The sequence below is a fragment of the Morone saxatilis genome, unplaced genomic scaffold (assembly GCF_004916995.1).
Source record: "Morone saxatilis isolate NCDOM2014 unplaced genomic scaffold, NCSU_SB_2.0 Contig16, whole genome shotgun sequence".
Taxonomy (NCBI): Eukaryota; Metazoa; Chordata; class Actinopteri; family Moronidae; genus Morone; species Morone saxatilis.
In genome coordinates, this window is record NW_023339718.1 from 6,105,453 (window position 1) to 6,132,709 (window position 27,257).

A 27,257-nucleotide genomic window follows, 5' to 3' on the forward strand; every position below is an offset into this window, starting at 1 on the left:
GTTGAACTCTTGAGGTTAGATTTTAAACTCGATTATCTAACCTCAGCCATGAAATTCTTTTTCCGTCACACACACAAAGACACAGTCAACAGCTGAAGTCAAAGTCAACGTGGTGGCGAATGGTTACTCCACCTCCCAGCAGGTATGAAGCTGGCCCTCTCATATCATCTGTCTGCAAGGGAAAGGCGATTAACCACATCCTGTCTGCAATCTCATTACACTCAGTCTGGGAGGATCCACAGGACACAGTCACACTACCACACAGAGACAGAGGATAACCCCAGTCATCCAAATTACACCACCATATAAGGCAAAATGAGGACTGGGGACTGTTGGACCTACAGCACCAATGAAGCCTAAGGCATGGCCATACAGTAAACGCAGGGAGGAATGATGTCTTCATTTAAAAAAAAGACAGGGCAATTGTGCCACTTCAAGAGGCCACTTACACTGGAGTGCCCTGTGTGCTTAATGAGCATGCTTGGGTGTATGACTACCGCTGGGGGTTTCTCTGCGTGTTTACAACTGAGTATTTGTGCGTTTCAAGTGGAATGGCTTTTATGGGTATATGTCAAGTCAATGTCAGCCTTTAGATTTCACAGTTCGCTGACCTACTGTGTCACAGGGCTTAAGGGAAGCCTGTGCTTTAGTGGAGAGCATAGGCTCACACCCTGTCCCGTCCACCTCTGTCATGGCGCATGTCAGGAGCCATTCGTCATGAGAGGACCACTCAGAAAACAAGGAGAGTGAAAGAGAGGAGGGGGTGCTGTTGGTTGTCACTCACATTAGATCAGTGACCACTACAAATCAGCAAAGATGTAGATACACAGAAGGGTTGACGACAGCAGATGTCATCCAGTTCTGCTTTAAAATCACAGTGTCAAATCACAGTATAAAATAGAGAGAGAGATGAGGGTTCATAAATTAAAAAAATGACTTAGACAGAAAGTAAAACTCCAGCGAGCACTGAGAAAGTACAGGGGACATCCAGACAGGCTTTTTTTTTTTTTTTACAGTGCCAGTTGCTCCCAGACGGATCAGTGTGGAGGTACAATGGTGATGGCAGCTGCAACAAGGAGGTGAAGAACAACAGTGGCCCACTGCTGTAGCTGCCCAACACTATGTCAGGTCAAGGTCAGCTGACTTACTGGAGCTGACAAATTAACTTCCCAGCCTGCAGACAACATATGAATGTTTAAAGGGCTATTTAAAGCTCTCCCACATCAGAATTTACATAAAAGAGCTTTATCTAGATGCCATTGGTCAGTTTATGTCCACTGAGTTTGCTGATGTATTTTTTAAAGGAACAAGTGTGTAATTTTAAGATTACATGCTGTTTTAAAACTGTGCTCTAAAGAAAATATTTTAGGTGTAGCAACATGAACAGATTAAGTAAAAGTGTGAAAACCTTGTCCAGTAAAAAATCACACATGAAACCAAGTCTACTACCCACAGAAACCACCATAACTAATGTCTAGTTATTGTCCCTGGTGAGGTTCTGCAATCTGCACTGTGGCCATTTTCACTGTGGCCGTCTTGGTCTTTAGTTTTATTGCGGCCAGATATGTGACCTGGCCAATCAAGCCTTTGGCTATAATGTTTACGATCATTGTCTTGCTGCACTGTCCTAAATTGGACAACTATGCATACAAATAGATGAANNTGTCCTAATACTTTCTGACTGCATTGTAAGTACTTGGTATCTATTCCTAATGAACAGAATGCAGTGACTAAATAAGTGAAATTAAAATGGATTACTCAGTCTAGCCAAAATTTACAACGATAACCTTTGTCACAAAGCCAGTGCTATATTTAGTGTGTCTTCCGCCGTGTGCCAAAGTGATAATTAAAATCTCCCACTAGACCACATTTAATTTAGTCTTCAGAAGTCAGAAACAAATAATGCATATTGCCTACACTGCAAATTAATTTTATTATCAGAAGCCAAATCATTTTTCAAGTTCCTATTTTCTGTTCACAGTGTACGATTATCAGACAACTAAAAATAGTGACTTGTTCCATACAGAGTATACCCACTAGGGCCGTACAATATTGTAATAAAATCATATTGGGATTATTTTGACAGATACTGATACCGATTTTGATGTGTTTCATGATTAGTGCAAATAATAATTTTCATCACAATTTTCATTTTCACTGAACAAAAGGATTAAAATCAAGATGATGTGGCCTTTGTTGTGGTCTGTGCCAAACAAACATGTTTTTTTACATCTGGAGAACATGATTTGTTAACCAGGGCATCTCTGCAGCACTATAATACTTAATTATAATACTGTTTTGTCACACATTTTACCTTTAATCACAGGGCGTTTATCCTTGGTTGGACATGCAGGTTTAAAAACTAATTTTGGGTACACATTAAGAGTATACCTCTCTTGTCTAGGCACCACTCCACCACTGATTTTATTAAAGGTGTCAACATTAAAACAGTATAAGGAAGCCTAAGCTCAATATAAGATAACAGGCAGATGGAAAATATGATAGTCCAAGTATCTGCAAGCCTGGTTTTAACAAATGTAAACAACAACAAAAAAAACCATCAGGCCTACAAAGCTGTATTTTAAGCAATGGGAACAATAATTTATCTTAAATCAATTAAGACGGGCTACAAGTCCAATATCTTAAAGTACTGATTGAAGATGTCATGGATTGAACCAGTGCCGCTCGGTGTTCACTTGGCTGTGTCTGCTCGGGGACTGGAGAGGAGAGGGAGGGGAGAAAGAGCAGCGCAGCAGCGGGCAAGCCACCAGCACTGAAACCCAGAAATAAAGGCGAACTTAGCGTGTATGCGCAAGAATAATTCACTGTGGTTTACGATATGGTATTTCGCATGGAACGACATACCGCTCCGGGGATTTAAGCGATAGGGCTGGGTCGTTTTGTGGACTCTACACGAGACGGCTGCAAACTCAGAAAAGAAAGAAAAGAAAACAACAACACTGGGGGAAAAAAAAAAAAAAAGACGGGGGTTACACACAACAGTGACAATAAAACAACACTCCCCGACAAGTGGTCCGCCTGGTGCCGAGGGTGAAGTCCGAACCGACACAAAACAGGAAATACTGGTGAATTATTATTCTATTTGAAAACCTTTTACATGTTATTTTCCCAGACAGCGTTTTCTGTGTGAACTTTAAACTCAGGAAACAATGAAGACATAGCGAGCAAGAACTCATCAAGTGTCTCGAAGCTCCTAGCCATCCCGCTAGCGTTAGCTTGGCTATCGCTAGTGCAGCCGAGTGAGCTAAGGTAGCTCGTCGGCTAACGTTAGCTGGCTAGCTGAAGGCGTATTGGAGAAACTTTTGGTGTTGTTTCCCCGGAGCCCAAACACTGAAGGAGTATTGTAAAAACAGAGGGGAAGGGCAGTGCCCCTTCTGGACTTTATCCCCTCTACATATTCCCCTAACATGATGGCTGCGGAGGTCAGCAGTGAGGATACGGGCTCGGTCACGACAGGGACAGGGGTGGCAGGCGGAGGAGGCCCGGAGACGGCCCCTTTCCCTTCCTATCCCAACAAGTCGAGCAGAGTGCGAGTCACTGATTTGGGACCAGGACCTGCACCAACCCTCCGCCAACATTCAAACCCCTCTCCGGACTCACTACCCGACATGAGCGTGGTATATCCCGTGTCTAGTGGGGATGTGACCGGACCAGCGCTGTCCGCAACAGGGAGTGGCGGAGCAGGAGGTGGACATTCAGTTTTGCAAGGAACAAGCTCAGGGACCGTGGGCGGCATTTGCTACTCTCCCACCTCGGAGGGTCCTCCAGCTAGTCGGATTTCACCCACATCAACAGGCCCTGATGGGCCCGGTGTCTTCCCCCCGCTGCCTCCCCCTCCTCCCCCTTCAGGCTGTGGGGGGCTCGGCGGCACTATGGATGAAAGCGACATGCAGGATGGACTGGAAGGCGAAGAAGAAGAGGCGGTGTTCCCCCTCTCTGCACCTCCCACGAACCAGTGAGTATACTACCAGGAAAAATGACGTCTTGTTCGTTGACAGCTAGAAATCAACATTTTCAAGCATCCTGTAGTTTTTGTAGGGTTCACTTCCTTCCTGTTGACGCTTGAAGTCTGAATTTGACAGTGTGCAGGTTCACTAGACTCGGGCTACTTACAGGTAGCATCAGTGCTGATCTGCATTTGCAGGCCACAGTCATTACTCCATGTGCAGTGGAGTTTTATTACCAGTAACCAAAACAGTTATGGCCATGAAATAATACCTATTTAACAAGACCTGTTAAACTGTGTATGTTTTTTACGTTTCCAAACTTGTTCTACTTTTCGTTAGTATCAGAATGACCCGGGCTGGATTACATTGGTAGCAGAATGTGCAGTTTGAGGATGCATTGTGTGTTTGTTCAAATTGTCAAAAGAAAGTCAAATTATTGGATGTAATTCTTACACCCTTATTCAAAATGAAGCAACCACTACAGTATCAGTGTCAGTTTACTGTTTTTACAATCAAAATCGTGAACCCTACTACGACAGGTGAGGCACTCAGAATTAAGTTGCCAATTGTAAGTATTTATATTGACTATCTACCACATTAATGATCAATAATTGATTAAAAAATGCCGCCCCCTAAGAGTGGACTTCACCATTAGTCACAGAGAAGAGCCATAGTCGCAGGAAAATATATATAACATACAATATAACACCTTGTCACAGAAACAGAAGTATCAGGGGACTGTTGTAACATGGACTGTTGCTCAGTACACTACTAGCTGGTTTACACTCGGCCACGTAGTCTAGTTGATTACCTGGACTAGGAGCTCAAAGAATGGGGAAAGGTTGGTTTACACTACAACCACAGGAGAAGCCGATGGAGGCCAAGTGATGTACAGTGGCTCCGACCAGGACTCTGACTCCAGGGACGACGAAGACACAGTGGATTCAGACAGGGACAGGAGAGGCGTGACACTGGAGACTGCTAGTTGACCAGGAAAATCTTTAGTTGGGGACAGCCCTACCATAAGGAAATCAGCTGATCAGTGGAAAGAAAAAAAAAAAAAAAGACGGCTCAGTTTTGCCATGAAGAAATGGAAGCGGCTAAAGTGAAGTGATTTGATAAAGAGATGCAATATCTTTATCTGTGGTTTTTCTGTTGTGTCAAAAGCCGGTGGTGTTGTGGCTCCGATGACAAATGCACATAACTGTGTGGAGTTGAACTTAAGTCAAGGTGCTGGGAACACCTGCAGGAACAGACTCAATATCTATGGGGGGCACTACTGCCCTGCCAACTTTGTTAATACAGGATCCACTGCTTAAGTTTGATGAACGGATCAGCAGGTATGGCTGTGTAAAGTGTGGCTGGTGTGTAAAGTAGAGTACGGTTCTTCAATTATTCTTTGGCTGACTTGTGAGATTATATGTCCTAAATATGATCTTTTATTTTGAAAGCAAAACAAGCATAAAACAGGGTTTTTTTTATTGCTGCATGGAAAATGCATCCTAAGCATTGTCATTTAGAACTGCATCTCTAATTATAGGCATTTCTATGAATTTATCAGGCATGCACACAAGCACATGTTCAAACCCGTGTGTGGGTGTTGTAATAACCTAAATACGGCCCTCCCATTTGTTACAGTCTCATTAGAGAACTGCTGAGCTTTGTCATTTGTGGCCCTCATACTGTAAGATATGGAAGTGACTGGGCCCGGAGTGTGGATTCAGCTCTTATTTTAGGAGCCACCCTATATCTCCCTGTCAGATTACAGAGGAAGGGGAAGGCCAACATTTCACCAGTCTTGCCTATACTGGTAATAAACAACCCTAAATGGAATTAACGGCACTTGAATCGGGGTTCTTACATATAGTACTACTGTGGGGATACAGACTACTTCATGGGTTTGCACTTAGATTCCAGTTTATCAGCGTTCAGGGTTGCCAGTGAGGCCGCGGAACAGTTGTCACTTGTGCATGAATGGCATTGATTTTCTTTGGTCCTGCTTGTTTCACAATGAGAGACTTGTAGTCAAATGTTTCTCCGTCACATTCACCAACACATAGCTTGACACGCTTGTGAAATTCAAAATGAATCCGCTCACTCTCACTCACTGCCTGAGTGTGAGATGTTTTACTCAACCAAGTTGTGCAAGACACATACCAATGTACGCTTTTCCTCTGTTTTGGGTTTGTGGTTTAGGTGAAGTGCTTGTAGTGGTGAAGAATGCACTAGAAAGCTGACCACATATCTTTCATTTCAGGTCATTATTAGCCCACAATTTCCCAATAGGTGGAGCGTGTGCTAGTGACTAAACGAGGTCTACCCTTATGGGCTTTTTAGATATTGAACTTTGTCCACATCAAACAGAAGGATCTAGATTACCGGTAGTAGGGTAACAGTGACAAAAATTCTGCTCTTATGTCCTTTATACTTTCTTTCTTTCTTTCAAAGCTTCATTATTTTATTACTATTATATATTGAACATTTTGAACACTTGAAGTCAAATACTGAATGCATCTATGTTCTATGTTCTCATAATAAGAACACCTGCTATTGGTAATATAAGCAAGGCCTCATGTCTGGCAGTGGATGCCTCTTGAAAACAGTCTATAAGGTGCTGCCTTTGCCTTGTAATGATGACCCAGTTCAGGCGAGGGTCCGTCCGTACGGATCCACTGTGATAGACAGGGCTGATATGTGGACCCTCTAAGAGGTTACTGTCTCTTCCAGTGGTGCTGTCCTAGATGATGTAATCTAATATACAGGGATTCAGGCGAAAATGCATCGCGGTCATAGACGTAGCTTGAGATATAGCCTGGAGGCAATGAGCTGAAACTCACAGCCCCATTTTACGGCATAAAATCAGTTTCTATCATTACGTATGTGAGCATCCACACTGTGTAATCCACAACATGTATACATTTGTTTTTCTTTGTGATGGGCTGTTTTCACTGTGCCTATAATAAGCATATGCCAGTGGCAGATCTGCCGCCAGCAGCAGCAATGGGTGTTGCATTCACAGCTGACTACCCTGACTGATTCTGAATCTCACCCCTTCAGCTGTGGAGCTAGCTGTGTACGCCGTCTGTAATCAGGCTCCAACACTGATCTTGTATTCCTTTGAGTTATGTTAGCAGCCTGCGAAGTGCGTGTTGGAAGAGTGATAGTGGAAAACTTCCACACTGTTGGAAGTGGTCCCACTGTGTGTTGCACAGTGACTGTGAAAGCTAGACTTGGAACATTTGCACTGCACGGTAGAGTGAAGAGAGAGACAGAGAGAGAGAGAGAGAGACAAACAGCAGTCGCATTTATTCACACTTCTATACAGTGTCATTCATTAACAATGGATGCGGCGCTGTGATAAGAATTTCACACTGCTGATAGTTTAACGAAACGGCAAGAGTGTGGTGGCACTAACACTGCGCGTTCCTGCTGCCGTTAGAAAGGACCAGCCCAGTGCCTGAGCTTAAACAAACAGCATGTTGGAAAACGAGTCGTTGATTTTGAGTTTCCACGAAGATTAGCGAGGATTTGGAGTCATAAAGGGTTTCCCTGAGGAGGAGGTGGTAGGAGGAAGGAGAAACAGGGCAAAGAAAAGTTGGATTTGAAGATCAGCGGCTGTGTGTGAATGAGTTTACCAGATTTAGCAGTTGGCTGTGGAAACGTCTCAGTAACAGCACTGTTAATTGAGTACCCGCACTACCTAATTGGCCTTTGTGTAGGGGGGCAGAGACAATGGAGTTCTGAAATGGCACGAGGAAGGATCATGTCACGTAGCTTAACTTATCCCCTGATGGAGATTGTTCCCACTAGCCAGAATGTTACGGCACTTTCATAACAAGGCATGGTCATTAATGGAATTGGATCAGTCATTACACAGTTTGATGAATGGTGAGCCCACCAATTAGTATTATGCCTGGCATTTCTTGTGGTATTTTTTTTTTTTTTAAATCGCTGCATTACTCTTAGCTTGAAAGTTGCGTCGACCTATAAAACTGTGTTTGCACCGTCACACAGCTGCCCCGTCAGTCTCCAGCCATTGTAGCGAAGGACGCACATGCTTAGGGTCGGTTTACTACAGCCATTGATTGAAACAGCAGGCCCACTTTTATTAGTGTAAGCTCTGTGCTGTCAATTGATAAGGCAAAGCCTATGGTTTCCATGCATTTTCAATGTGTTACGCAATGTCCTGTCATGCCCTTCCAATACCCACACTGCCCTGCCTTTTCTCTGCTGCATCCTGTTTTCAAGCCTTCTGAGCCATTCATTGTGGCCTTAACAGGATCCTCAGAAGCATTTCACTTGTGTTTGACAATACCCAGGACTTTTGATTTAAATGACTCTTCACATTAGTTAGGTGTGCTGAATAATAAGTTGTGTACTTTGCATAGACACGTTAAAGAGCCAGTATGCTTAAGCACTATGGTACAGGCATGGATTCCCGGGCGAGTATTATAAAGGTGTTTGTTTTAACAGTGGCGTCGTTGCGTTGTTACTTGTACAAAAGAGCAGCCACACAACTGACAGCTAGTGTTGCACATTTTCATTTCATTGAGTTCTGTCTGTCTTGTGGATGTGTTGTTCAGTTTGTTCAGTTAGACAAGAATGTCTGCAGGAAGAGAATGTGTTTAACTGGACAGCCCTGCTTGTAGAAATCACAGTAAGAATATTGTATGGGTAGATGACAGCGGAGCCTGTTATCACTGATGTAATGATGTTATTTCAGGGAGGCTGATTCACAGCAGGAAAGCCGAGATGCCGGCTTTGGTCCCTGTGTGTCTGGCTGGGCATTAAACTGAGGATGGTTGGTTAGCATTCATCTGTATCTCCATCTGTACAGGTTAAGTCTGCCCCTGTGTGCTGTCACTCTCCTGCCAGGCCTCCACAGCGATCCACCTTTCCCCTTTTTCCATTGTGGAAACTTGGGCACACAAATATAAGTGAATGGTTGAGGCATCACAAAGAAAGTTGTTCATTTACTAAAATAATGCTTGGTGTGTGGTTGAAACCAGTGTGAAATTCTGAGGGTGAGAGAGGTTCACACAACATTGTGTATTTTAATCTTTAAGCATGGTTAAAGTCATTTTTATTTATATATGTGTAGTCTGTAAAGCCATCGCGGCTCACAAGGTCATGCTGTTTGTTTCCACTAATGCATGTGTGTGTATTTGAGTGCACACTGGCAGCACATACATGCGATTCATACAGTTGTCTGTGTGTGCAGTGACGCCACTCCCTACCCTTGCTGTCCCACTGCTTCAAAAACCAATAGGCAGCATGCTCATGATGCATGGCTTTATGAGAGAGAAAGCGGGGAAGGGGAAGGAAAAAAAGAAAGTCATAGCAGGACGAAGTGGGAGCAAAGACTACAGGGCTACAGTTAGTCTCTGAACCATCTCCAGCCTCTGAAGGATAATGGAACCAGATGTGACCCTTGAATTTTCCTGAAACTAGTTACCACAGCTAAATACATGTGGGGTGTCAGTCTGCATCTCTGTGTCCTCCTCTTCATCTTTCTTCCATTTATTGACCCTTGCGCCGGGAGATGACTGTATTAGGGCACCAGCAGGGTCACGTCATCATGCCTCGTACGGATTTCGAGCTGCCTTCGCTCTGCTTTCCACGTCGGCGCTCCCAGTTTTTGCCTGGCCAGCAGCAGTATCAGTGGAGTGGTTGCACCTGGTGAGACCGCGGGACGGAGGAGGGAGATGCAGCAGAGGGCGAACTCGGCGTAAGTGGGGCATCAAATCACCCTGCAACTCTAACCTCGCCTCCCTAACAATGGGGTGGGAGAAACAGCTGACAACTCCTGCTTATCAACTGTTTTCTACGTTAGGATGCCAGTTTAATCTTAGTGGTTAAAAATATAGTTTGTTAAAAAAGGAAAATCGTCAGTGTGAAATGTGTAAATTTCATATTTTGCAGGGGACTTTCTTCTGTGTAACTGTGCTGTGTGGCGTTTCAGTTAAACAACCACAGACAATCTACTATAGATGTTTTTGTGTCCTCAATGTGTTGAAAAGTGTTTACCGTTTACTGTCACTTGTTATAATAGTATAATGTGCCTGTTTTGTTTGATTACATAATTCACAAAAGACAACGTTACATGTGTAATTTCATGGCAATATGTGATGTCAAGACAACCTAATGGAGTACATTGGCTCCTTTTAAGAATGTTAGTGGGGTGTTTATTGGGCGTTAAATCCGTATGTAGAAAACGTGTCGCACTCAGTGCCCCCTATAGAAAGTCGGGAGCTCCCCTGAGGTGCGTTGCTAATGTACAGTAATGCAATGTTTCATTACTTTATGAGACTGATGAGAGCTGACAGAACGTCTGTGGAGATATAGCTGCATCCATCAAGACAGAAGAAGATGAAGAAGAGAGACAGAAGCTGGAGAGAAAGGGCTCCTAAAAGAGCATAATGAGAGACAGACAGAGACGAGATCCAGCTCACTCAAGTCATGGCAATCTGTGTCTGTCCCGTTAGTCTTATTGCCCCTGCAGCCTTAGCTCCAGCAAACCGGAAAAAGGAAAAAAAAAAAAAAGATTTTTCTCCCGTTTTTATATGAAATTGTCATTAAAACTTAATTTTAATATAAGTATATTACAATATTTTAATGAATGGATAATGCACAACTGCTGCAGCAATCCATTAACTGAGGCTTATTAAATTATTACGTCCTACCCAAGATACTCTGGGTATCATTACTTTTTAAAAAACAGTTATGCTTGAATGATTTTGGTCAGTAGAGTATGCGCTGTCCTCATTTTGAGCCCCAAACTCTAGCTTGTCATTTCTTCAACGTCTGTACTATTTTAGCAGTAATTCCACTTTGGGATGATGCACTTTGGAGAATTTACATATCCTTTCTTTTTCCCTTTTCTCATTGATGTAATTGTCAGTCATTTTCTTAATCCATTATAAGTCATTGCCTAATTTCTCCTATGGGGAGCATACAACATGCTTATGCTGCTATTGCCGTCTGCATGAGTTGAGTGCACATTAATGGGCTAGCATGTGCTTTGTAGGCTAGAGTTTATTTATATTCCTGTATGAAGACATGTCTGTTGCCTATTTAATTAAAACATCAATGACATGCATGCATGAACAGCAGTAGCATATGGTCTTTTCTGCAGTTACTGCATTTACAGCACAGATTAGGCAAGTTGTGTTACATTTGATCTCCAAAATAAAACAAGCATAGATACACATTAATATTCATCCCATGATTTTACTTTAATTTATTATCATCGTATCTTATCATCAATTGTACTGTGTCTCTCAGACAATTGTAGGTTGATTATATAACTTAAATATCTCTCAGAAGAATGTTCCTGTTCAACATTGTTAACATCATTGTGCCACAGGTTGTTCTTTCCAAACTAAAAGCTGTGAACTGAGAAAACCACAGTGTGGCTTCATGTGGCTCCACAGTACAGTCATAATCTACAGACAGGATGTCACTGCTGTCCTGTCAGAGCCCTTGTGATGCTATATTTTTCAGGCATTCAGCCTGAAAAATATAGCCAGAAGGATTGTATACACAATAAATCATGCTGCTCTGTTTATTAAGCTCTATGTTTTGGCATTTTGCCCAAGCTCACTAGGCTTGGGCATGTTCGATTTCAGCAGTGTGCAGTAATATTGTTCTTGACAGCATGACACAATTAGCTGAACTATGCATATAACTTAACCTAGTAAGTAGTATGCTCTCATGAACAGCTGCCTCTGGTATCACGATGAAGGGACTGTGTGTGTGTGTGTGATGGTTGTGGTGTGTGTGTGTGTGTGTTTTAAAGTGAGGTTCAGGATGTGGGCATTGAAGGTGGTAGTGGTTGAAGGATGACACTGTGTGTGACTCTTCATGCTCACTCACCTCAGCAGTTTGAAACAGAATTTGGTGTGGTGTCATTCACAGGTAGTTGTGACTTGGTTAGTAAAGAAAGCATCGTCATTTGCCATGCATGTGAGTTGCCATAATACCATGCATTAGGATCAATGCACACTTATTATCTATCATTTTGCATGAGTTAGCCTGTTAAAGTTGACTGCATGCAGAGAGATAAATGCTTAATCTGAGCTGAGCGTCAGTGGAGAGAACCAGGGTGTCACTGTGGTGCTTGCTGTTCATGTACTGACATGACAGGGCATTCCTCAAGCTGATAGTAGCACAGTATCCTTTCACCGCTGTCATGGCTTATGCTCATGGTCTGTTTATCTTAGCACGCTTCCTGACTGCTTTACACACTCAAATGCCGTCATCATGGACCGTTAATTTTAGAATTGAATATTATAGCCCATACAAAAAACTACAGGAAACATAATTTAAATAGGGTTTCCCAAATCTATAGATCGGTGTGATGATGTCAGAAATACTTCCCACATTTGACTCTTGACTCTGGAAGGTGCAGGCACCAGGGCGTCTGGGGGGTGTCTGTGCTGGATGAACAGCAAAGTAAATCAACAAGGCTACGTAAATAATGCAGATAACAACAAATTCCAACATAGCGGGGGGTTCGCTACAGCAACACATAACGGACGCTGTGTAAAGCGAGGAAGGAGCTCAGACGAATACCACAGCTGTGAAATGTATGGTTTTAGTGCAACGAACAGCAAAGCAACCTTGCTCAACGTGTAACCCAGTGGAAAGTCTGCTTGGGCTGAACACTGATAATCGATACTGGATTAAAGACACCTATAGTGAAGCTTCCCCAGCATCCCAAAGTAAAACAAAGCACTGTGCATTATGAATTCAAGCCAGGACTAACAAATATCCCTTTTCATTTACATTCTTGGAATTTCTATGGTGGAAAAATCGTTCACAGTCGAGTCTTCTGCTGTAAGAGTGCCTGTGTTGTTCAGTGGTGTACAGAGGTCAGCAAGTCCATATTCTATCAACCTAGTTAATTAATTACCTGTCAGTCAAACATCAAAGGCAACATTCAGGAACACTATTCTATATTTTAAAACTTCAGGTCTGTGTTGAAACATTTATGAACCAAGCATTTTAAAGCTGAGAAAGTTAAAGTAAAGAAGGAGCAGGTGCATGTAATAAAGTGCTTACAGAGTCAAAATCCAAAAATGAACAAGTAATAAAGTTATAGGGTTGATGCAAAAACAATGCTCGAAGATATTTCACACCCCTGCCTTCTAATGAAATCAAATCTGGCCATAACAATGTGTCCTGTGAAACCAAAGGCCCAAGATGACACATAGGGAATGCAATGAAAAGAGGATGGATTTTGTAGTTGGCACCTTTGCTTTTATATGTAAGGTTGTATATTTAAACTGCAGTCTTTCCCCTTCATGTGTTAGTATACGTGGCTGCTGTTGGTTGTTGATGGGCATCATGCCTGTTTTCTTGTAGAAAAAGCTCGGAAACTTTGTTTGCTCTGTACGGAGCGTGCCTTTACAGGCCCCCAGAGTTCACTGGGAAAGCACCGCAGTCATGCCCACCTGACTGCGTCTCGTGTCTCTTTGCAGCCGACATTGACAGATTAGGGTGCACAGACTGGGTGGACGTCGAATTTCTAATTCATAGCTCAATGCTGACTGCTTTACCGGCGCTCTTGTTTTCACCACATGAAGTTATTCTTTTTTACTCACTGGCTGGAGAGTACATTTTAATCATTACAACCGTTTGGTTTGCACTCATTTGAATAATCCTCCCACCTGTTTGCACCTGTCCTCCCACATGTGTACAGTATTCTCTGTGCTAGGCAAAATACCACACAGATCAGGAAAATGCAAAACCGTCCGAGCACTGCTTGTGTCGGTTGTTGCATTGGCACAAAAATAAAACTCTATGCGTACAGGTGTGTATGGAAAGCGACTCGGATTCATGTCCAGCCTAGGGTTAGTAGTTGTTCTCATGGGGTTTTTTTCTTTTGCATTTTTAATAGCAATCTAGGGAGTTGGGTGTGCCTGTCAAATTCACCACACACCTCTAAAAATGTCTTGAATTGGTGCTAGTACGTCAGAAGTGGTTGTGGAGTCGGTAAACAGCAGACAGAAAAAGCAGGACAGAGCGGAGAGGCCCTTCTCTTCCCAGCATCTTCTTGTCCATCGTGATCCGTCCAGTCTTTCCTTGTCTCCGTTGCTGGCCTGACAGTGGCTGCTCTCTCTGTTGAGTTGTTTAGAATGGCTGAAAGCAATTGAAACAGCATCTGGCCCTCACATTGTTTTTCATGTTGCATTGTGATTAGTTTGACCATAGAATGTTTTTGTTGAAGTTGTGGTTCGGGTAATTTGACTTCTGCTTCTTTCTTGGTCTGGTTCAGGATCAGTTGCAGTAAGCGTTTGTATCTTTTTATTTGGCTTTTAATGTCATCACAGACAGGGTACAATGGGCAGTGTGTGTATTTGTTGGCAGGGGCATAAACTACTTAAATCATAAAATGCCATAATTATTGGACCTAAGACCTAAGATGGTGTGCCCAGCTCTGCTTTACGCCATTTTTCTTTTGCAGGCATCCGTCTTTCCCTCTTCACTGTTATTTCCTCCAGCTTGCCCAGACCCTTAAGGGCTGCTTGGTCCTACTCACCAACTGCTCTCAATTGCCCTCTTCAATTCTCTTATCACCCAAAATCCCCCCAAAGCCCCTTCACGGACACTTAACTCTCTCTTTTCTCTTCAGCAAGCCTTCTCCAGCGCACTCCATGATAGCAGACTTCATCACGTTCTCTTTGCAAGTACAGACCTCTCCTCACCTAAGCCAGATGGGAGCCTTTTAGGTCTCTTGTGAAAAGAGCTACTGCAGCACCTCATTCATCTTCTCACCGCTGGATGTTTTTCCAGTCACTGCACTCCGTTCTGAGAGGCACCAGTGGCCTAAATTTGGAAAAGCGTGTTAATTTTTTACCCCAGCTGGCAAGGCCCAGTCAAGTTCAGTCTCACCTGCTGAAAGTTTAACCAGTGTTGTTCCTAAGGCTTCTGTTTAATTCAGAAAGCAGCAAGACTTTAATGGTGTGCTGGAAACTCCACCCAAAAAAAAAGAGGCACTTTTGGATTTGAGCTTTTAGCTGCCTTCCCCTATCATTTGCTTTAGAATACATGGACTCTCATCAAAGTATTGGGAATTTATTAAGTACAACACATGACATTAAGTAACTTTTAACCCAATGAAGGTGCTTGTTTGGTGTTTTTTAAGCCTCTATTATGATTGCAGTTCTGCAGTTTTGTAATGACAAAAAATGCAATTTGTCATTGCAATCTTATACAATACCTATTTTGGCTCTTGTTTTAAAACTGGACTGTAAAGAACTCAAAAGACTTTAGTGTTTCATGTGTTTTGGTATTTTATTAGTTGCAAATTAAACATCTAACAGAAATGGCATTCAATGTTTTATGTTGGTAACAAATATTACTGAAGTATTGTTGTATGCATATATATTAGCCTAATGCACCAACCGACTGTCCCCCCTCCTGATTATCTCCTCCTTGTCTTTCCATCACAGGTGGTACCATGGCAAGCTAGACCGAACCATTGCTGAGGAGCGGCTGCGCCAGGCCCGGAACCCTGGCAGCTACCTCATCAGGGAGAGTGACCGCCGGCCCGGTTCCTTTGTCCTGTCTTTCCTCAGTATGACCAACGTGGTCAACCATTTCAGGTACGATTTAAGAAAGTGCAACAAGCTGAAATAACCTGATCTCAGTGACGGGCCCAGTCTGAATCTGCAGCAAGAGCCTGCTTAAATTCATTAGGAAAAATAAAGTTTTTTCATTGACACATTCAGGTGGTCCCATCATAAATAAGTTAGCAAGTAGCTATTTTCCTGTGTCCTTACCTGACCTGACAACATTTTTGTCCAGTGAAGTATTTTCTATTCATTGGTACTATAATTTAACAAAAATGGTATGGTATGGTATGGTTAGGCCTGGTCCTCAAGGCTTCAGTTGTGTTTACCATACCAATTATAAAGGCTACATAGACTAAGCTATTCTGACTAGCAGGATATTACTAACGCACTACCCCTGCAGAGAGAGATTTGTGGGTGGAATAGTTGGTGTGACATGAACTGTTGTACTTCTATTCTCTCTAGAGTCCACTTAGTAGGTAAAATAGCACAAAATATGCCATCTCACAGTAAGCCAACGTGAAGTAGAAGATAAGGATAGGGGAACCACTGCACAGAAGTTATTTATTACCTAATAAAAAGGGCACAGAGCGCGGACACTACAGTGAAAGATCAACCTCAGATGAGCCAATACTGAAGTGAAAATGTTTAGGTCTGTTTCTTTGTCTAGGTTGGTTTCCGGTGGCCTGTCATGCTATTGCACACTACTGCAGTGTATTTGTCTCACATTCCCATCCAGACAGACAGTACAAAGTTTGAGAACAATGTTTTTTAAAATGCATATCAAGTTGCATGCTCAGATAACTCTGTGAGTGTGAGTGTGAGTGTGAGAGTGAGAGAGAGAGATGCAGATGTTTCTTTCATGTGTGTGGGTGGACCTGAAGTAAAAGAAAGAAGACAAAACACTTGTTTAGCAGCAATAGTTGGTGGGATTTTGCAACCTTACAGTCAATAAAACACGACACATTAGGCATGACAATCTGTCCACCCCCTCAAAGGAAATGCTATATTCAATATGAGGAGGTGAAGATATGCTCTTTCAGAACAAAGTCAAACAACGTGACACCCTCTATTTAAAAAAAATAAAAACAATACTTTTTTACTTTTTATGAGTGGCTTACTTGAAGGTATGTGATAATGTGGAAGTATTTATTGGTACAATAGATCAATAAGCATGCTACTGAGAATAACACCTTGCATTTACACGTAGCACCTTGGTTTCAGCATTCCCTGCTGTGTATTTAATACTAGCTGTAAGTGTAAGACATACAGTGGGTGTATGAAGAAAGTCTGTCTGCACATATCTGTAAGGTTGTTCTCTTTTTGATGCACCTACAAGTAAACCACAGTCTATGCATTGTATACTATCTCCTGCAACTGCTTTACTGTGAAGGTTGAACCTGCTGGTCCTAATTGTTGCACCTTTTTAAAATCAGAAGGTTTGTGCTCTAAACATTTTCTCCAGGAAATGCGTCTTTTCAACTGAGTAACAATGACATCATCTCCTTCACTCACATTGGTTTAGTGTGGATCCATGATGTCATTGATGCTGAAAGGAAGGAGCCTTTCTGTAAGGGAATTATGAACATAAGGTTAATTGCATGACACCTACATTTCTAGAGGCTGATGTCCTTCGATTGTGCATGCAGTAAATGAGTAATGGCACATGTGGGTTTATTAGAAAACCTCAATTAGAGATCCACTCAACTGATGAGCAGAGAATTAGGATTAGTGGCTCAGCAATGGGATATGGTTCAGAGCAGTTCTTTTATCATACCACTGTAATCATTCACTGCAGTGATTTTCAGGTTTTTATCTGAGTCACAAATGACAAATATCATGGTCACGATAGTTGGATTAATCATGGGAAGCCTCTCTTTCTTCCTCTCTCACTGTCTGAAATCCTCTTTAGATGGATGTTTACTATTTTCATACATTTTAAGGATTGTGGTACAGATGTTTAGTCTTATTCTGTCATACTTTATATCAGCACTGTAGGAGCACTGATGAAAAGCAATAAATAGATAAATAATTAATAAATTGATAATTTTACTGTTAAATGAATAAAACCCTTCACTGCACAGCGATGAGCCTGTATGTAAAAATAACTGTGCTGTCTTTTCTCATTGTTGTGTTTTCTCTCAACAGGATAATCGCCATGTGCGGGGACTATTACATTGGTGGCCGGCGGTTCTCTTCTCTGTCAGACCTCATTGGTTACTATAGCTATGTGTCTTGCCTGCTAAAAGGAGAGAAACTGCTGTCGCCAGTGGCGCCCCCAGAGGTGAGACTGACTCCGTGGCTAAGAGTATACAGATTCCAAAGTACAATAGTTTTACAAGTCACTTCCAGCATATTTGAAATTTTACAGCATTCTCCTATAGTTTTACATTATTCCAAACTCTTTCCATTGCCTGTGTGACATAACATGACTTCATATTTCCTCTTTTCTCTCTTGTAGTTCTCAACAAACACTGTAAAATATACCTTGCCCACATTTTTAATGTTCAGTTTATTGTTTTATTGTTATGTTCATTCAGTTTAATGTAATAGGTTAATGGTGTATTATTACTCTCCAGCTAGTATATACAATTGTGTCATATTAAATATTCATTCATTCATATATTAATGTTTCATTTTAAAGACTATACATGTATGTTTGTGTGTATAAATGTAAGAACATCTTCTTAAGCTGTTTGGAATAGAATATAAGAATATTTTTTAAATATGCCAAATGCATAAAGAAACTGTGACAGTAAATAATGTTCCTGAAATGTTGTCCAGTAAAAATACTTAAATCTGACAAATGTTTCAGTGTTCAAAGGCAAGTGTAAAAAAGTCTATTTTTGAGTGGACCTAAAGTCAAACTTCATTCTTTTACTTGCTCAAAGTACAAGAGTATTTTTCACATCTTCCTTTCCCCCTTTTTATTTTGCCTTCAGGCAGTATTCAGAACTGTTTAAGGCAAAGCTTAAGCTAATGCTAATTACCTTTTTTAGTCGAGTGTGATATCTCCCAGAGGGAGCTGTAGTAGAATACATGATTTTTTGGAATAATTGGGGGATTTAACATGAATGTGGTTTTAGAAGGTCAAGGCTAAGAATGAGAGTTTTATTCACTCAGTGCATGTTTCCACAGCCTGTAGAAGACCGGAGGAGAGTCCGGGCCATACTTCCATACACCAAAGTGCCAGATACTGATGAGATCAGGTAATTATCTGTGTATAGCTGTACAAAATAGACTTATCTTGTCTTTTACCTGTAGTATAACATTTTCATATCCAACCAGTCACTTTCTTGTAAGTATGATCCACTATCTTTGAGACACAGACGAGCATTGATGATTTCCTCGTCTTAAAAATATAATATTTGACTGTGCAGCCTGGTTTCCCTTTGATTTTTTTTGGCATGTCACAGGCCTGCTCTTCCCCTCACAGCAGCCTGGAAAGCACATCATCTGACTTGTTAATGAAAAACAGTCTTGTCCCTGTCATTAAGCTGCAGTAGGCACACTTACTGACGATCCCAGCTATCCCCAATTTCCTAAATCTGATAAACATCTGTCTGAAGTCAACCTCAAAACTGAGTCTGCCAGCGAGCCACAGGCTTTACTGTGTAGATAGACTTGCAATATTTACCTCAAATGTTATGAGTCAGAGGAGACACCTGCTGGTAATGCTTTGGTATTACAGTCTAGACTAAATAAATATACACTTGACAGAAAAATGTAAGTTATAGATCTGTTGATCCCCATTTTTCCTTCACATCATCAAGGTAACAGCACTTCCAAAGAGCAACAGTGTGATAGAGAGATGGTGTGATATTATTACAATCAATGTATAGCAGAGGTTACAGTTTGTCTTTATTTTTGCCTTTTGTCGTGTTATCTCCACATTGTCTTTATATTATCCCCTTCCTTTCCTCACCGTATCTTCAGCTTCCTGAAAGGGGACATGTTTATTGTTCACAATGAACTGGATGATGGCTGGATGTGGGTGACCAACGTTCGCACAGAGGAGCAGGGCCTCATTGTGGAGGATCTGGTGGAGGAGGTGGTAAGTTATATATCTTAAAGAAAAAAATGATCAAAACATCAAAGATGTATGGGATAAAGACGAAATGAATCTCTGGCATGTAGTGTGGATCAAAAGTAACCAATGTGAGCTCACTACAATGTATCATATTAATATAGAATCAGCATAGGACCCAGGCTTGTGATATAATGTGAATATGCAGCATAACAGTCCATAGTCATCAGAAAGACCGCAGTCATTGGCTCTTTAGAGTTGGTATCTTGGCCAATGTTTTTTCTGATATTTTTCAGGGGCGGGAGGAGGATCCACATGAGGGAAAAGTGTAAGTTGTATTGCATTGAATCTGTGTGTCCAAAGTCTGATTAATGGGTATATTTCAAAGCACGATGCAGAAGTTCACATGCATACGTTTCTCATTACTTACGATTCATTCTTGATGATGCAGCAACTGATTACTCAACATTATTTTGTAAAGGTAGTTGCTTCCTTTATACTTTTAGACAAGATATCATTGCAGGATAATATCTACCCTCCATTCATACAACCTAGGTTGCTTTGTACTTCAGACACTTTCACAAACAGAATAGCATGCCAGTACCTTCTGTACAATATGAGTCATTATAGTCTCCAATACATAAAACATAAAATTGCAAGTCTGATGTTTGTGTCGACCCCAGTAATTGATTTTGAGAACATAAGTCATTTTAGAAAGTGATTTTACTCAGAGGAGTGTCTCCAGCAGCAATGTCAGTAATAAATTGTGTTGTTGTAGAGGGTTCTACTGACGGTCTGCATTTTGTTGATTGAGCTAATTTTATTGTCTGTACCTCTTTCTTCTGTTGTTCTTGTTCGATCTCCTGAACAGCTGGTATCACGGAAAGATCACCAAGCAAGAGGCCTACAACCTGCTGATGACAGGTACCATTCCTCTTTGCCATCCATTAAGCAAACGTTATTCGTCACTCATGACATTATCATGCATCCTGTTTGTCAGAAATAAGCTGTGAACATCAAAGTCCATTTATCACAATGTACTGCTGAGCTTGCACTAAAACCTTTCTTTTTCTCCCTCGCTCTGATTCTTCGTCCTCTCGTTTCATAGTTGGCCAGGTGTGCAGCTTTCTCGTCCGACCATCAGACAACACACCTGGGGACTACTCCCTCTTTTTTCGCACCAATGAAAACATCCAAAGGTTTAAGATCTCCCCTACCCCCAACAATCAGTACATGATGGGGGGGAGGTACTACAACAGGTATGTCTGGCAATGTGCCGACCTTCAGCTATCATTAAATCAGGATATCATAAAGAAAAAATATCTGCTAGTTGTAGCACTTCTTAAGTTGTAGCTAGCATGTACTGTGTACTTTGCCTTACAGTTACTAATGTGCTGCATGTTGTTTGCTCTCACTCTCTCACTGGCAGTGTTGATGATATTATCGATCATTACAAGAAAGAGCAGATAGTCGAGGGCTACAACCTGAAAGAGCCTGTTTCAGTGCAGGTGGGTACAAATGTGTACTGGCATTATTGATCTTGCTTAAGGTGATATTGTTTGACTTCATGAGATGACAATTGACAATTTTAAGGGGTTTTAAAAAAATAAGTTAAGTAATAAGTTAATAATAAGACTTTAATGCCCACTTTGCTCATAACCTTACTGCCATGCAAAATATCAAAATATTGATATCAGCATACCAATTTGTAAAAAGATAAAAAGGTGGAGAAAAAGTGTCAAATGTATTGCAGTTGACATTTTCCTGTTTTTTTTCTCTTGGAAATCTAGACAATTTCTATAGCAGTTTATTTATGTAAGGTGGCCCTTCGAAAGGAATTGTTTTTACCTTTGTTGTTGTGTGAGGGTTTGATTTGTTTTTGTATTTATTGTAGCACCAGGAACAAGTTCTTACTGACACAGTGGATGGAAGAGAAATTTATAACACTATCAGACGGAAAACAAAAGATGCTTTCTACAAAAACATTGTCAAGAAAGGCTACCTCCTGTTCAACAAAGGTATATGTAACATTTGTCTTGTGTAGCAATTTTAATAAGGGCTTTCAGTAGACCTTTGTAATATCATGAATAATATTATTATATAGTCTTTTCTTGTGGTCAGGTCAGTCAGAATCTACCATTATAATACATTTTTCTTTGGTCCCTCTCACCTTCAGGCAAAGGCAAAAGATGGAAGAACCTTTACTTCATCCTGGAGGGTAATGATGCCCAGCTCATCTACTTTGAGAGCGAGAAGAGAGCCACCAAACCAAAAGGGCTGATCGACCTAAGTGTGTGCTCCGTGTATGGTGTGCATGACAGTCTGTTTGGCAGGTGAGATGTGAAATTATTGTTCTCTGTCTAATTTAGTAGAGTTGGCAGCAAGCGCTCGCACTCAGCTCTGAATGATCGGTTGCTCAGACACCACATGAAAGAAATGTCTTTGAAATGATGTATTACACAGTACAAAGTGATTTCAAATGTTCTCTTTTACGTTTTCAGGCCAAACTGTTTCCAGATTGTTGTCCAGCACTTTAGTGAGGAACAGTACATATTTTACTTTGCGGGGGAGGTTCCAGAGCAGGCACAGGTAATAAGAGGGTCACCACCACCCTGTCACTTATAACTGTCTCTTCAAACAGGGTAGAAGCACATGCATAATTATTCTGTCCATATGCCAGAACACAAAGTAGCTCTGTCTCGAAAAAAAAATGACTTGTAACATAATGAATTTCCAGCCCAAACTGGTTTGAACTGCTGGGTAGTTAGTTTAAGAAGTAATCCTCTGTATGCCCTTTGTATGTGACGAAGAGTCTGTTGCAAATACAAAGAGCGCAACCGTTTACAATGTTGCGAACTGTATTTTACAAAGTGTTCTGCTTTTGCAGGATTGGATGAAATGCCTTCAAACTTTCTGCAGTAACTTAAGGAAAACCACTCAGCCGACCTCCAACAAAAGGCTCAGACAGGTACGTTTACCATCAGCAAGTGTGCATTCATGTAGACAGAGTTAGGCTAGATAATCAAATCCAACAAGCCAGTAAAATATTTAGGTGTTGTACCACAAGCAATGAGGACTTGTAAAGTCAAAATTTGAAGATCAGAACAAATTAAAATTGAGCATGATTGTGACAAGGTGGCCACACGATTAGAAAGACCTTTAATGGTTTGAGAGGTCCTCAAGTTCAATATCCGAAACAGCTAAGTGCATTAATTAAAAATGCACACAGAAAAAAGACTAAGTGACCATTTATCCTGGCTGGCTTGACACTCATTGAGCAAGTTCATTGTACTGCCACTGTAAGACGAGTCAATTTGGTTCATGCATAATTACACCATTCCCGCACTTGACTCGAGTCAAATTTTTCTTTTGAAGGCTAAATGCCTGGCAATCCCTTAAGTAAGTTTTGTTTTACTTTAAAGGCAATTACTAAAGCTTTGTAAAGCTCATGCTGTCTATAGGTGGCTTATTAAACAAATTAGTAACTATTAGCACTTCTTAGGTGAATAAAACATGTAAGGGCTATCTGTACCTTATTTTCTCTATGGGACAAAACAGACCTATTTATTATGTGTCGTGAGCTGATTCTCTGCAGGAGTGTGATGCCACATCATCAGGAGTGGGTGGTAATAGTTGGAAATCCTGTAGAGGAGAGAAGAGAACAAGTGCGGACTAAAAAATGTTGTTTTAGTTTAGAACATGAGCACTTACTACAACCCATCCCAGCATATGTATGTATTTTTAATGCTAAATCCTGTTTCTTTCCTCTCAGGTGAGCAGCCTGGTGTTGTATGTGGAGGAGGCCCACAAGCTGCCGGTGAAGTATTTCACCAGCCCCTACTGTAACATCTACCTGAACAGCGTTCAAGTGGCAAAGACGCACCCTAGGGAGGGGCAGAACCCTGTCTTCACTGAGGAGTTCATCTTTGAGTGAGTGTCATATAGCTGAATGCATATTTTCATTCTTCCTCTGTTCTTTCTCCCTCTCTATTTTATACGCCTCACATACATTTTCTCACAAAATGTATTTATATGTTGTTTCAGTGACTTGTCAAGCGAGATCAATAGATTTGAAATCAGCCTGAGCAACAAAACAAAAAAGAGCAAAGAAAGTGACATCTGTAAGTACATCAACAGTCTAAACCTCTGTAAGTCTCCTCCACCTGCTGTCTTTTTGTTTCATGTTACAACTCACGTTTCCCACCTTTCTATCCGTCTCCACGCCTCAATCCCTCCCTCTCAGTGTTCATGCGTTGCCAGTTGAACCGTCTGCAGAAAGGGCAGATGATTGACGAGTGGTTCCCTCTCAGCTCCCACGTACCTCTGAAGGGCATCGAGCCTGGCTCCTTACGTGTACGTGCCCGGTACTCCATGGAGAAGATCATGCCTGAGGAGGAGTACAGCGAGTTCAAAGAGGTCCGTTCCACCCAAAAGTGGTTTTGATTGCAATGTCCATTAACTGTCTGCTGCTCTGCCATTCACTTCAAATGACAATAATATCATATTTGTCTGTCCTCCCCAGATGATCTTGCAGAAAGAGTTCCATGTCATTTACGCTCTGGCACATGTATGTGGTCAGGACCGCACCTTATTGGCAAGCCTCCTTCTGCGGATCTTCAGACACGAGAAGGCTGAAGCCCCTCTACTCAGGACACTCAATGACAGAGAGATTAACATGGAGGGTAAGAAACAAATAATAACAAAAACAACTTGTCATGTAAGACAGCAGAAAATATTGCAGAATCCATGTGTTGACTAACCTTTTACCTTAGCAACCCCCAATATATTAAAATTGTATAAAATGACTCATTTTGCAATGTTTTACAGGGTTCACCTTATTGTTTTGGTTTGTTTGTTGAATTGCATCATCAACCCCATACCCAAACACTGGCTTAGCCTCCTCTGCTTGTGCACTATAACCAGATGAGGCCACAACATTGTTCAGGGCGACCACACTGGCCAGCACACTGATGGAGCAGTACATGAAGGCCACAGCCACACCGTTTGTTCACCACGCTCTCAAAGACACCATCCTCAAGATCATGGAGAGCAAACAGTCCTGCGAGGTAAAGACATATAAATGTTTTTTCTCTCCTACACACAGCTATTTTACTCTCCATTTATCTGTGATAGAAGGTTAAATACATTGCATTTATATCACATCAGTGCAGTCACTCTGCAAGCCTGCCATGTAGATGCAAAGCAAAATATATCCCAGTGACATAACATCAACATGGCTGAGGTCTGTTGCAATGAATACTTCAAAACACTGTAGTTCATACACCCATTCAGACAATGTCAGTGTATACGCTATTGGGTTTTTCTTAACCTCTCTTCTGCCGCTTTATCTACCCAACACATAATACATTCATCTTAAATCATTGACATTTGTTTTCGTTTGTTCTCCTCCTGTCTCTGTCTCTCTATCTCTGCTTGTTTAAAGCTGAACCCTTCCAAACTGGAAAAAAATGAGGATGTGAACTTGAACCTGGCTCATCTCCTCAACATTCTATCTGAGCTGGTGGAGAAGATCTTCATGGCGGCTGAGATCCTACCACCGTAAGAATAAACACACATACGCTCACACACAGTATTGTCCTTTTGGTTAGGTCACTTAAACTGGCTGTTCAAGCAGAAATATAAAGCCAACGGTCTAATAGACCCAAATAATGAGTCATTGTCTCTGTGATGATCCATCCAGGACATTGAGGTTCATCTATGGATGTCTGCAAAAGTCTGTGCAACAGAAATGGCCCACCAACACCACCATGCGGACGAGAGTCGTGAGGTAAACAAACAGTAATCAATCTAATATTACAACATTCATTTTAGCATGTTTGTTTGTTCTTATTCAGTCTAACATACTTCATCCGTTCTTCTTCCAGTGGCTTTGTATTTCTAAGACTGATCTGTCCTGCCATCCTCAACCCCAGAATGTTCAACATTATTGCTGGTGAGTATCCTTTCAAAAAGCACAGAAACCCCGGTTTGCAATTCGACATGTTACAATGTGTGTTTTGTACTACAATGTCTTTTCTCAGACCCTCCATCTTCAGCAGCAGGCAGGACCCTCACACTGGTGGCCAAGTCTGTCCAGAACCTGGCCAACCTGGTTGAATTTGGTGCTAAGGTACGGATTATGTACTTGAAGCAATATCATGCAGTAGAAATATTGTTGTGACAGTATCTATCAGAGGATTGATTTGCATTGGTATTGATGTCTGCTGTGAGTTATGATAGACTCATTAAACAAATGTTGTTTCCCTATCCTCAAACAGGAGCCTTATATGGAGGGTGTGAACCCTTTCATCAAAAACAACAAACATAGGATGATCATGTTTCTGGATGAGTTGGGGGTGAGTTGTCTATTCTTTGCCTTTCAAAAAACTATCAGAGGTCTCTTATTCTTTTGCTGAAAGTGTCCACTGTGTTTGTAGAATGTCCCTGACCTCCCCGAAGCCACAGAGAACTTTAGGACGGATCTGTCTCGGGACCTGGCTGCGCTGCATGAGGTCTGTGCCACACACTCAGACGAGCTCCGGACGCTGAGCAACGAGAGGGGAGCCCAGCAGGTCAGAGAGCGATGATATCCCGGCTGTGCACGTGCAGGACAATTCATGCCATCCTGTTTCAGAATATCTATCTAATTCCTGTTTCCTCTCTGCAGCATGTGTTGAAAAAGCTGCTGGCCATCACAGAGCTCCTCCAGCAGAAGCAGGCTCAGTATGCCATGTCCAACAGCAACAGGTAGTACTGCACTCCTCCTCTCCTCCCATCTTCCCACCCTTCCGTCAAGTCTCCTCCACCGGAGTGCAGCACAGAGGAGACCTAGCATGCTCTACCCTCATCACCATGGCAACCCCTCCACCACCCTCCATCATGTCCTCCTCCGATAGTCCCGCCCATCCCCACCCACCCGCCATCTTGTCCCGTTCACCACAAAGAGAGCTATGCAACAACAGCAGCCAAGTACAACAACCGACGCAGTACTTAAAAACACAAATAAATAAAAAAAAACTTGCACCAGTGACTGACTGCTGTATGCACAGGAAGCATATTTTTCCCTCAGCTGTGTTCACGAGTCTGACTTGGGTACATTTCATTCCCTTGATCATGAGGGCCAAATATTAAGATATCGAAAGAGGTGTCTTTGTACCCACTACGTGTTTTGATAGCACAGGTTGCCAAAGTGTATCCCGCCCCCCCCCTCCTGCTCAATATGAGGAAACTGACATGAAGAAGCTAGTTCTCAGTCCCCCTTTCTTGTAACTGGATTATGAGCGATAATGCTTTTTATACTGTAATTGACTGATTTATTTTAAGGTTGTGACAATATCCGCAAAGTGCTGAAACTAGCATTTCTGTCTGTTTGTTCTTTTTTTTCTTTCTTTGTTTTCTAGATTGGAACAAAGTCTTTCAGAAAAGTATGGTTATTTTATATTAAGAATAAATTCTCTTGCTGGAATCATGAGTATATAAGTGAGATGAGCTGAATTTTTTTTCCTCCGATTGTATCAGCTATTTTTTGATTATTTGGTTAAGTCTTTTTTGAAACTTCTCAATGCCAGACAAGACACATAATCAGAGAAACCAAGTAAAAATGAAAGTGTTTACAGCAGTAAATTTTTTGAATAGTACAGACTGTATCAGACATGCATGCACTTATTAAACAGTTTTTGTAAAGTA

At 41.6% G+C, this 27,257-nt stretch overlaps 1 protein-coding gene across 1 annotated transcript; it reads left to right on the plus strand.

Annotated features, from left to right (window-relative positions):
* Positions 1-3,428: 3,428 nt before the first annotated feature.
* Positions 3,429-27,257, plus strand: rasa1a (RAS p21 protein activator (GTPase activating protein) 1a). The gene is made up of 25 exons (XM_035658176.1): positions 3,429-3,976; positions 15,425-15,577; positions 17,693-17,828; positions 18,683-18,753; positions 19,481-19,598; positions 19,868-19,899; positions 20,443-20,495; positions 20,680-20,830; positions 21,001-21,079; positions 21,466-21,589; positions 21,748-21,904; positions 22,073-22,160; positions 22,459-22,539; positions 23,344-23,501; positions 23,616-23,692; positions 23,815-23,987; positions 24,094-24,253; positions 24,495-24,637; positions 25,015-25,130; positions 25,273-25,359; positions 25,457-25,524; positions 25,613-25,701; positions 25,850-25,927; positions 26,009-26,143; positions 26,239-27,257. The coding sequence occupies exons 1-25, from the start codon at positions 3,429-3,431 to the stop codon at positions 26,320-26,322; spliced, it is 3,159 nt and encodes a 1,052-aa protein (XP_035514069.1). The 3' UTR covers positions 26,323-27,257.

Coding starts and splice junctions, on each gene's coding strand:
- rasa1a (XM_035658176.1), top strand. CDS start 3,429: ATGATGGCTGCGGAGGTCAGCAGTGAGGATACGGGCTCGGTCACGACA. Junction 22,161..22,458: donor AGGTTCCAGAGCAGGCACAG/GTAATAAGAGGG, acceptor CTGCTTTTGCAG/GATTGGATGAAATGCCTTCA. Junction 23,988..24,093: donor AGTACAGCGAGTTCAAAGAG/GTCCGTTCCACC, acceptor TGTCCTCCCCAG/ATGATCTTGCAGAAAGAGTT.